Raw genomic sequence first — 12815 nt, 5'->3', positions numbered from 1 at the left:
TTACAGGAGTTTCATTTATGTGCCTTTCCAATTTCTTCACATATCATTTTCATATTCTCTGATGTGTAATCTATATAACCTAAATCATCCACATAAACTGCTCTTATCTTATTTCACCATGACCTACATAAACTTGAATTTCACATCAATATATCAAAATTAGGAAAATCAATTCCTTAAGCAAGATTTGCACATACTACAATTAAAATTTTTCTATTCACCATAATCTTCAGCACACATTCAATTTTCTCCCTCATACAATTACTCTCCACTTAGCTTTTCCACTGCCATTCTTGCAGAACTTCACTCACGGATATATGACCTTATCCAATGCTTTCAATTCCTCTTCATCCAAACTAATATTACACTGTGACATCCCATCTTTTTCAAAGACAAAAAACCTTACTTTTAATCAAATGTACTTTTAACATTCTCTTCCTACAATTATCATCAAAGAAAATAAATACTTTTTCCAATCTCTCCTCTGATTTACCAAACAAAACAGTATCAACTGTATACACCTAGGGTAACTTCCATTTCGTTCCACTACAGTTCAAAAGTGTTCAATTCCACCTCACATCCAACTCATGTAATATCTGATCCATAAATACATAAAATTACCAGGATGGCATTACTGAGCCTTAACGTGTTCTCACATTCAATCCATAGATAACCTATTAAGACTCGTTCCTTTCTCATGATTGCAGTAATTTTAATTTTTACTCACTTCACCTTTATACAAGTGAGCATTTACTATCATCCAGTCATTAACTTCTTAATGTCCCACTAAGTTAACTTTCCAACACTCAAATTCACATTTCCCACATTGTTTAAAAATGCATTTAACCTAAAATTTTCAAATACATTCATATAATAATAAAAATATGGCACTTTAGAGGTAGTTTTCATCCACTACTTTTGCTGTACTAACATGCAGAAATATCACAGATATTTCAGCACATTGTGATAAAAAGCGAGAGGGTAAGACCTGAGTGTCAAATGACTTGTTTTATTGTTTATTCTATTTACAATAAAATATTGATAAGTGACTACCATCATGTTTTATCCTACATAATAATTCTTTCCCTGTTATAATCAGTGCCGTTCACTGTTAATCTTACAACAGCAAAACTACGAAAAGTTCATAAAACTACCAGCTGCACCAGACACACTCAGTATTGTCAAGGTCAGGCAAGCACTGGCAACACTGCTTCCATTTTTGCTTAAAAAAACCTTTCCCTACCTCATCTCATTCACCTTATGACACTGAAAGAGTCAATGTCCATTAAATCACTCTCCACACTATCTGAAGACAGATCATCATCGTCAAATGATTTAAAGCCATCTGCCTGGTCTTCCATATCTAGCCACGATCCAACCAATTTCATTCTGAGAAAACTCACGCAAATATGCTCTCAATGACACGGACAAAGGATGACTGATTCTGAGGAGAAATAATCACTTCCAGTCACCATCCAAGCTCAGTATACGGCCTTGAAATTATGGTAGGAATCTTATATGTAAATATCTACCTTAAGGTGTTTTCCAGTTCACGTAAATATCTGCCTGAAGCAATAAAGGGCTAAGCACACTACCACTTTACATGCTTCCATACACACTCCAGAAATTTTGTTAACATCATTAACACATTTCTTCACCATCTAACTCGTACTTGATGTATAAACCCTTGGCTTTTCCATTCTTCAGGTGTATTTTTGCTTCTTCCACTACCTTTGTAATGTCTTCCTCTCACTTTATACCAATTCCATTCCTTCCTTTCACCATCCTCTGCAATCTGTCCTTTCTTTGAAGTACTTCATCCATCTCTTAAAAACTTCGTCCTGAATTACCAGCAGCTTACTAGACTTGTCCAGTGAACTCTTACTCCTCATACAAACATCCTTTTTATATCTATTCACCTTTCAGAAAGTCTTTCTTTTTTCTGTATACTCCTATCTACTTTTCATCTGAGTCCTGTATTTACTTTCCATTTATTCATGTGGAATAACTTTTCAACTTCTCTATTCATGATCTTATTACATAAAAATCTATTTGCCTTTCTCAGAGAAAGGTTATCTTCTTCCTGTATATTCTTATTCTATTTCTATCCAGGGTCTGCACTTGCATCGTTTTTAATTTTTCTATCCATGTTTTAATTTTATAAAATCTCTGCATTCCATTTATCCTCAAATTCTGGAAGATTCAGCTTCTTCCAAAATCTTTACTCTTTAACCAATCTTTAATCCAGCATGTTGTCCCTTTCATTCTAAATCTATTACTATGACTGACATCTCTGCTGTAACACTGATTGGAGCACTCTTTAACTTTCACACAACCAATGACATCAAATGATATTTGTCTTAGGAAACATTAGGTAGCATCAATTAATGTTCTAAATTTTCCTGCCCATGTCTACATCACTTCAACCCTTCACTTATCCATGAGTTATGTAACTGCCTAATCTTCTACCTTGGCCAATCACATTTTTGCCCTTGACTCACATATGCAGTTGTGTCATGAATCACCATAGTTGTAAAGTTGGTAATTCAATGGCCTAATAAACTCGTTAAATTACTATTCTATCAATGTCTAAATCTCTAACACCCGTTCCCCTCAGGAACTCCCTCAAGGTGGTGTCCATGCCAAAAGTGTCTAATCATGCAGCATTTCCAGAGGCTCCTACCTAATTTTCCTAATGCCTACGTCTACTTTATGTGTCTACCTAATGTTTCTGCCTAATGTTCCAACCTACTACTTCTACCTAATGCTCCAGTCTAAAGTTCCTATCCATTATTAACCTGATGTCCCACCTACTACTTCTATCTCCTGCTCCTACAATTTTGCCAAAAGGCTGGGATAACACATAGCCCTCACTGCAAAAAAAACCTAATCACAAAGAATGAAATGCATGCGGTATGTGTGACAAAGAGAGATTGCATCTTTGTAGACAAAATCCTAGTAGTTCAAGTGTAGGTAAGGCAGAAAGAAAAGACAGCTGCTTGGGTCATAGAAGTACATATGTGGATGAGGCAGAAAGAAAAGACAGCCACTTAGGTCATAGGAGTACAACTTGACAACCACTGAAGAGCTGACTCACTACTCAGCTGTCACTAACCTCCCCGATACCAAGGCTGGCATTTCTGGTAATATACCTCTCTGGTTGGTGGCTGCTCACCAACCACTACCTACATCACTCAAAACATAATATGCAATCGTCTGTCTATCTACATCTCTGACACTTGTTCTCTTTAGGAACTACCTCATAGGATGGACCATGGCAAAATTGTCTCCAGAACTGGTGAACTCCGTTGCCACTTTTCAGCCTTTACTGCCACACCCTTAACAGGGTACTGGCAAAGGGCAACTCTCACACAGTGTTTTCAGAGGCTCCTACATAATGTTCCTACCAATTACTAATATCTTATGTCTCTATCCAATGTTTCAACATATTGCATTTACCTAACATTCCTTCCTACTACTTCTACCTAATGCTCCTACCTACTGCGATCAACACAGCTGTGAATAAATTCTTTAACATCTTATGAAGTAAATGCCTGATATACTTTTTATCTCAGATAATATATCTATTTCATAAGTGGGAGAGAAACATTTCATCATGACAATGCACTCATGTTACACTATACCACAGGAAACGTTAATATATGATCAACCTGTCAATGAATCACTGTTAACAAAACAAAAACTAAATGCGTGATAACTTTTATCTTAGTTTAATAGTGCTCGTTTAATGACATACAGATGTATGTGTGACAGAAAGAGTACCTTAGTCATGAAATAGGTTTACCCTAGTATTTCAAACTCATCAAGCTATAGATGCTGTTGTCAAAACATGCCTTTTTCTAATATAATGCAAAAAGCTGTGAATTCTCTCATGTGTGAATCTTATTTCCAATCTGATACCTTGGATAGACATAATTTCAGTTAAAATATGTATACTCCCACTTGGAAGCACTTCTACCCTCACTCAAACATATGGAAAAAAATGGATACAAGAAATTATCATGCATCTCTATTGACTCTTATCGACATGACAAAGTGCAAAATCAAATCACAAAAAATATGAATTCAAAATATCATTATTATTACATGTTTTACATTTATTATACTTGATTGTCATCTCCTGAGTCAGTGAGGTAGCCCTAGGAGACAGACAAAGAATAGCCCATCCACTTATATACACATAAATGCCCATACACACACATATACGCACATATACATATCAACATATACAAACACATACACAGACATATACATACATACACATGTACATATTCATACTTGCTTGCCTTCATCCATTCCTGGCACCACCCTGCCCCACAGGAAACAGCATTGCTACTCCCCACATCAGCGAAGAAGTGCCAGGAAAACAGACAAAAGAGGCCACATTCATTCACACTCAGTCTCTAGCTGTCATGTGTAATGCACCAAAACCACAGCTCCCTATCCACATTCAGGCCTCACAGACCTTTCCATGGTTTACCCCAGACATTTCAAGTGCCCTGGTTCAATTCACTGACAGCAAGTTGACCCCGGTATACCACACCATTCCAATGCACTTTATTCCTTGCATGTCTCTTACCCTCCTGCATGTTCAGACCCCGATTGCTCAAAATCTTTTTCACTCCATCCTTCCACCTCCAGTTTGGTCTCCTGCTTCTCCTTGTTCCCTCCACTTCTAACACATATATCTTCTTTGTCAATCTTTCCTCACTCATTCTATCTATATGTTCAAATCATTTCAACACATACTCCTCTGCTCTCTCAACCACATTCTTTTTCTTATTTCCATATATCTCTCTTACCCTTTCATTCCTTACTCGATCAAACCACCTCACACCACATACTGTCCTCAAACATTTCATTTCCAACACATCCACCCTCCTCTGTACATCCCTATGTATAGCCCAAGCCTTGCAACCACATTATATTGTTGGAACTACTTTTCCTTCAAACATACCCATTTTTGCTCTCCTAGATAATGTTCTCTCCTTCCATACATTCTTCAACGCTCCAAAAACCTTCGCTCCCTCCCCCACCCTGTGACTTACTTCTGCTTCCATGGTTCCAATTGCTGCTAAGTCCACTCCCAGATATCAGAAACACTTAACTTTCTCCATTTTTTTTCTATTAACACTTACATCCCAATAAACTTGTCCCTCAACCCTAATGAACGTAAAAAAATTGCTCTTATTCACATGCACTCTTGCCTTTCTCCTTTCATACACTTTTCCAAACTTAGTCACCAGCTTATTCAGTTTCTCACTCAAATCAGCCACCAGAGTTGTATCATTGGCAAACAACAACTGACTACTTCCCAGGCCTTCTCACCCCAACTTCATTTGTATGGCCAGAGGATTCTCACAGATACATCAACAGCTAAAAATAAAATGAAAACTGACCAAAAGCAGCAGGTGTGTCATCTACATGCAGATACAAAAAGTAAATATATGCCTGGGTAGTGCATAAAGATTCTTTCAAATACTAATCTACAGCAAGTGCAAATATAGCAAATCATGGTACTTTACCAAACCTATTTCTAAAAGTGAATAAATCATCATAAAACAACTTGGCACCTTAATCATGCTCTAGAAAATTTAAACTAACATAAATGAAAAGATTTGCTTCAAAGGACTAAGAATCAGGACTTTACCTGGTCGGGAGAGAGTGAAGAATCTCCTCCAGCATTCCTTTCCTGATTCTGTGCTGATCGTTCACTCTTGCAGGCATTGTGATAGTCAGCTCGACTCTTGTTCACCTTTTCTAATAGCTTAGCCCAAGGTTTCTGTGCTTTTTTGAACATGTCTTCAATATCTTTTTTTTCCTTTAGTTGTCCCATCATAGACTGAAAAGTATGATAAACAAATTCTGTATACTATAAAAAAATGATACCTCAATTAATTTGAGATAACTCATAAAATGACATGAATGCAGTACATTTGCTTTCAAAATAAATCACAAGTGAAACATGAATCTATGAAAAAATGGTTGTATTCTACACTGAAGTAAAATGTGAGGTGTCTGATACAGTGTTAGGAGTTAGTAGCAACACAACCACATCTCAAGCAAAATGACAAGAGCACAAGATTATAAAACAGAAAAGAGAAATCTATCTCATGTTCACACAGCTCTGCCTATATATACACAAAATCACAATTAGGGTTGTGAAAAGTTTCAAGGATAAATGATGAGTTCAGTCCTTCAAAACATTTAGCTTTATCACTATGATGAAGTGAGAGAGGTAATGGCTGATATAGCAGGGATAATGAAATACTATTGCTGAAAGATGGCTCAAGAGTTACAAAATCCTAAAAGAGCAAGTAATATAGGAAAGAAAATGAAAACATATAAAGACAGGAAGTTTAGATGACTCTGTGTGAAAGGGAAGAACTTTTATATGAAGGATAAGCAAGATCACGAAGCCCATCAGATCACTTCACTCCAATCCGAACTTGCAAAAACAATTAAGTATAAAAAGAATGAATTGGTGTTCATGATGAAAATAAGTATCAATATAAAAGAATGACAAAGAGTACATCTGAATAAGGTCGACAATGGTCAATATGGTAGTCTACTGTAAGAGAGGACGAATGTTTTGGGACACAATAATGGGGTAAAAGGAGTCAGAGATATTTTATCATCTGGAAACGATACAAATGAAAATCCTGTGAGTCAAGTAAATATGTAAAATATGCTCTTCTAAAAGATGTGAATTAAATCCATTGGACTATAATACTTTCAAGACTTATCTAATCACACAGAGGGTTGAAAAGCTCTACCCTAGGGTTGTTTTATGAATATCTAAAACAAAAATACAAAAGTTCGGATTAAAGCTGTGCCAAACTCCACTGCAAAAGACTCTTGAAGAACACTTCTGGGGTAAAGCAAAAGTATCTATTACCTTAATCTTGTAATAAAAAAGATGGGAAGGGAGATGACAGCATCCTCAGAATATGATGCCAGTAAATTTTGGAAAGCTTTCCAAGCTGATTAATATTGTTTTGCCATAGAAGCTTTAATGTATTTAGCATCATCTAATGCAAAGCTTATGAAGTACCTGATGTAGATTTAATAAAAGAAAATCCAAATGCAGAACATCTAAGCCTCTGTTTCTAGCAGCTATGATATGTGTTCTAATATCTTTCATGGGTGAAAAAAAGACTTGAAGGAGAGCATGCACTCTCATTATAAACATGCTGACTTGGGAAGGTAGTCCTGAGGATATCCACTTAAATGCCTATTCGCCTAAAGCTACCTCAACTGTGGGAAGTCAACTAAGGGTGAGAATTCACCCACTTGTTTCAAGTCCCTTGAAGTTATTTTGCTGAAACATGAACCTCTCCTCTGGTGGAGAAAGAGTCTACTTAGTCATCTTTAAAGGAGAAAAAGAGTGACAATTTTCCTGGTTCAACAAACTCTGTATTGTTGTTGTTGTGTTGTCCAAAACATGGATAATTCTATCTCAATTCTCTTAGGTATAATTTTCTCTTAAGAGTATGAGATGAGCAGTTCTTGTAAATGATGGGTAGCTGACTTTGTTTTCCTATGAGCCTCCGTATACGTACTCTATGAATAAATGGCAATCTCATCGTTTTTCTGAGGAATTCATCAAAACTTAAGGAAAGAACTTCTGTGTCTTGAGGATCTCAGAACAAGGAGTAATGTGTCCCGTTCCTCTGCATAAGGGGTAGTGACTGAAAAGCAGGCTTTTCTATCTTATTACATCCTATTTAAAGGGACACAGTATCTGCAAAGCAATTTTCTCCAATGGCCGTCATCATGCAGCTCTCAACTGACTGACTCTCTCAAAAAACACAGAGAATGGGAATGATTATTTTCTTGAGGTTGACTCGACTCATCTGTCCTTCTAGTGTCCCCAACTGATCTCACAGCCAAATGGTCTTTAGGTTCGGTATCAACAAGGGTTAATTGTACTACAAAATCCCTTAAAACAAGAAATAGGTTTTATCCTGGCAGACAAATATTCTTCAACTGAAGATACCAATTCTTGGAGATCGTATAGAAATGCCAAAATATCTATATGGTACTAAACCTTATTGTGTAATTTCATGGTATTTACTGTACGAGTGAAAATGGACTAGGCATAGCCCCAACAGCATGGCTATAAGTTGCAACCTCATATGTTCACAGGAAGGCTGTAAAGTTGTAACCTCATGTGTTTTATCAGGAAACCTAGGTACTTCCTAAACTTTTCATCTAGGGAAACATGCTCATTGCATCCTGGGTGTCTATGCTGAGGCAGAACCTGTTTTACCTTTTCAAAGGTAAATTTATTCAGAGTTATGATGTCAAGAATCCAAGTTTATGATCAATTCTTTCAGCCATTGGAAGGAAAATAATGTGTTCAATTCCTTTCACTCTTTTTATCACCCTCTTGTTCATCAGATGCTAAGCAGTCTGTTAGTATGAGGGTCAAAGGTTGACATGCGAGTGGGAGAATCCACAACTAAGCCTCTGACATACTTTCTTAATCGTAGCATTTTCTGGCTTCACCTGCGAGAAATACCTCAACCTTCCCTTAACTGGCAATGAGCTACTGAGCATATGAGACCCTATGAGGTCTATCTTTGGCATGAAATCCCATTCTTTCTTTATTGGACTTCAGGATTTTATGGAACTTCTGTACCTCCTGTTTTCCCTTATAAAGAACGACATGTTTCAACTTTCTGCTCTGTCTCTTTGATTCTGTGAGAGGAACATCAATACTCCCACAAAAATTTTAAGTGGACTGATTCACATACTCTCATATTGTTTACTTAAGTGAAAACAAGTTTCATCTCCTAAGCTTTCTCTATTACTTCAATGCTTAGAATGGAAATATATCCAAAAAGAACTTTGTCTCAGCTGATTTAATCATTAGGTTTAAGTAGTCTCTTTTGCGACTGAATAAACAAGGCAACCGTAACAACTCTGAGGATGAACAATGGAGTTGATGTAATTCTATCGCAAAGCTTGACAACAATCTCTTTTGATTCCAGAACAGTTTATCACCAAATCACCAAAGCATTGGTTACTTGCGAGAAACCTGACTTAAACCATTCATGGCTCCATATGGATATTTACATGAAATGAGCAAGGCCTCTGGATGGATATGTACACACTGAGTTTCACTCCACATTTTCAGGGCCAAGCATCGAGCCTGACTGGTGGCTGAGGTGGTGTGAGTGATAATTTCAGTCATCCTTCAGCCACGCCTATGACAACTCATTTGTGTGAATTTTCTAGGGAAGGGAAATGAGTAGATATCAGCTAGATTTTGGGGCCCAGTGAGGTGACTGTTTTGGAACGAGCTGTCTGAGTGCCTGCAATTTTGATGTGAAAGATCAAGTATTACTGATGGGTTATTTGCATGTGAGTGGGTAATGTGGCAGTTGATGGTACAATTTGGGATAGGCATGGGGTTCCCAGTGTTGTGAATGAAAATGGTGAACAGCTTGTGTAGCTGCGTGCTGCAAAAGGACTGGCAATTGGAAAGACCTGGTTTAATAACAGGGACATATATAGGTATATATGGGTGAAAGGGGCAGAGGGTAAGCAGGCATGAATGGATTATGTACTAACTGATAGGCATGCCAAAGAGGGTCTCTTGGATGTGATGTGAACATGGCTGTTCTAAAACTTCATACATGAACATGACAGACAATAACTGCTCTCTCTCACTTAGCAGGGTGTGTTCTTAAGATATCTACAAGCAGTATGAAAACTGTAAGATAGAAAAATAGAATCATGAGCAAATTGTGTATGGAAACCTTGAGAGAGTTCAGGGTGGGTAAGGGTGGAAACACTAAGACCTTACTACCTATTATATCAGGGAAGCCAGTACTCATTTAATGTGCTCATGAGATTAATCCCATCAATATAGCTGCAGTATTTGGAGGATATAATGTATGGTCCAACCTTTTCATCTTTTTAGTGTTGCAGACAACTTTCTGAGACCTGATTACTAAAACAACTTTCTGAGGCCTGATTACTAAATAAACAGCTGACACTGACTGACACATAACAAAAATCTATCAACTTTTTTTTACCTTGTGAAAATTATCCCTTTGCCACTGTTTGACATTGCTATGGACGTCATTGATAAGGTTTTCTTTGACACGCATGTGAAGATCGCATCTCTGCTCTGCTTCCATCAAAACACCTTTCCATGCTGCCTCAGTAGTGCCATATTCAGGACCTGACGATGCATTTTCGGTAGTACAATAAAAATAATGTAAATTCCTTCAACATCAATGAAACTGATAGCACTGAAAACCTTCTAAAGCTATAATATCATACCAACAAAATCATGAAATCATGATTGAAACTACATACTCACCCTTCTCTATGATGTTGTTCCATTTTTTTGCCCATTCTTTAAGATTCTTCGCATATATTTTTTCAATTTCTGCTCTTTCTGACACTAACTTCATAAGGTCATCACATAATCTATTTCCATCCTCAATTCTTTTTGTTGTTCGTTTGTAGTTGCCCACCTGCATAACACATTTGTATCAAACATTTGATAAAGTAAATATTGCTAAGGTACAGTAATCAGGGATGGAAATTGAATTTACAGGACACAGAAAGTATTTATCATATCAAACTTAAAATTAGCACAACTTCTCTTCCTTATCAAGGGTTTCAATATATGAATCTCAACATACATGAAGTGGGAACTTGAATGTTTAATATTCATTTATCTGTAGTACATCAAATCAAGAAGATCATTCAAAATAGGAATCATGTTGCTAATACTGGAAGCAGTACATAGCTAGAAAAATTTGATATATACAACAAAAAGTATTTAGCGTTAACAGGAGATGACTTACTTCCCAGAAGGAGTCTGAGGTGGCATAAATGGCATTTTCATCACTGTGATGTGACATGGTACCAGTGGTGTTGCCGCCCCTACTGAGCTGTCACCTTTCTGCCTCCTACTGCTATTCTGCTGTGGTGATCTTCATGCACTCCTGAAACACAAAACACACAAATGACGACACGTAATTATTCTAGCATACATGACCTGTATACGGTAACATTAATACATAACCATTACCGTCACCAAGTCTCCTATTCACATCAGTATACCTCACATAATTTTCAAGCCTTGCCTCCATCTCTACAGCTCAACCTAGGACAAGCTTGATTGTTAACAAGAATTTTTATCACTAGGTGGTAAATATTTCTAGTACTTAGAGGCAGTACCATGCACTTTAATTATGGCAGCTTAAAATTCTAGTTGTTACTGTACTCATCTGTGCTTGTCTTGCCAATATGATTTTTGAGTGCAGATCAGGGACCAGGTCTTTCAAGATCTTTTTCGTGGAAAATGTAGTGGAGGAGTCAGTGATGAATCATGATGGTGAATAATGTGGGATAAGAGATGCTGGCAGTGAACAGCGAGGGACTAGCAATGCTAGCAGTGAACAGCGAGGGACTAGTGATGCTGGCAGTGAATGTAAGCTAATGTGATGATGGTAGGACTAATTAAGACACAAATGGAGAAGATAGAGAACAGTGAGGCATAAGTGATGCTGACAGTGACTAGTGAGGGCTTAGTGACAAAGGAAGAGAACAATAAGGGAAAAGTAATGCAGGCAGTGAACAGTGAGGGACAAGTGATGCTGGAGAACAGAAGCTTGAGTGATACTGGCAGTTTACAATAAGGCACAAGTGATGGTGGCGGTGAACAGTGAGACAAGTGATGCTGGCAGTGAACAGTGAGAGACAAGTGATGCTGGCAGTGAACAGTGAGAGACGAGTGATGCTGGCAGTGAACAGTGTGAGACGAGTGATGCTGGCAGTGAACAGTGAGACGAGTGATGCTGGCAGTGAACGGTGAGACGAGTGATGCTGGCAATGGACAGCGAGAGACGAGTGATGCTGGCAGTGAACAGTATGAGACGAGTGATCCTGACAGTGAACAGTGAGAGACGAGTGATATTGGCATTGACTACTGAGGCACAAGTGATGAGAGAAGTAAACAGTAAGACACAAGTGAACAGTGAGGCATGAAGAATGCAGGTAGTAAACAGAGGCACAAGTGATTGTTGGGATGAACAGTGTGGGATGACTGATTCTAATGGAGAAAAGTGGAGCATGAGTGAGTGATGTTTGTAGTAAAAAGAGGGATGAGTGATGCTGAAAGAGAACAGTGAGGCTTGAGTGATGGTGGCAACAGAAAGCGAAGCTGGCAATGAACAGTAAGGCATAAGTGATGCTGGCTCAGTGAACAGTGAGGGACAAGTGATGCTGGAGAACAGAGGCATGAGTGATACTGGCACTGAAGGGTGTCATGAGTAATGCTGGCAGTGAACAAGAGAGCAAAAAAAAAAAAAAAAAGCTGACAGTGAGCAGTGGCAAAAGTTATGCTAGCAGTAAACAAACAGTGAGGCAGTGGAGGGTTGGCAGTGAACACTGTAGGACAAATGATGCTGGATGTAAACAATCGTGTGGGATGGGATAGTGATGCTGACAATGAACAATGAGCGACCAGTGATGCTGACAGTGAACTGTGAGGCGTGAGTGACGCTGGCAGTGACGACGAGTGAGGGTCCAAATGAAGCCGACAGTGAAACGAATCAACCCGGCAAGTGGTGGTTGAGCTCAAACACAAACATCCATCTTGAATATCTTGAATCAAGTTCTGTCCACATGTACATGGAAGCTGGAGGTTTTGGCATTCACTTGATATATTTCAATGACAGATTAGGCCCAAGTGAAGCGAGTGGAGGAGGGTATGCATAACCATGCCTCAGTAAGTTTGTACATGAAATAGGACTCATGACAGATAA

The 12815-nt window shown here is 38.1% G+C and overlaps 1 protein-coding gene across 12 annotated transcripts in view; it reads right to left on the bottom strand.

Moving 5' to 3' along the window:
- The window catches only part of Synd (protein kinase C and casein kinase substrate in neurons protein Synd), a 322204-nt gene that overhangs the window by 59308 nt on the left and 250081 nt on the right, over nt 1-12815 (bottom strand). For all 12 annotated transcript variants that reach the window (XM_071656541.1, XM_071656540.1, XM_071656539.1 and 9 more), the window contains 4 exons: nt 10851-10991; nt 10358-10514; nt 10068-10216; nt 5672-5863 (listed from right to left, as the gene is read on the bottom strand). In XM_071656541.1, the coding sequence (XP_071512642.1) occupies nt 5672-5863; nt 10068-10216; nt 10358-10514; nt 10851-10907 (555 nt within the window). In that variant the 5' untranslated portion in view covers nt 10908-10991. Of the gene's footprint in view, nt 1-5671; nt 5864-10067; nt 10217-10357; nt 10515-10850; nt 10992-12815 lie in introns of those variants that run through there.

The sequence above is a fragment of the Panulirus ornatus genome, chromosome 63, assembly GCF_036320965.1.
Source record: "Panulirus ornatus isolate Po-2019 chromosome 63, ASM3632096v1, whole genome shotgun sequence".
Lineage (NCBI taxonomy): Eukaryota > Metazoa > Arthropoda > Malacostraca > Decapoda > Palinuridae > Panulirus > Panulirus ornatus.
This window is presented reverse-complemented; position numbering and strand designations above follow the sequence as displayed.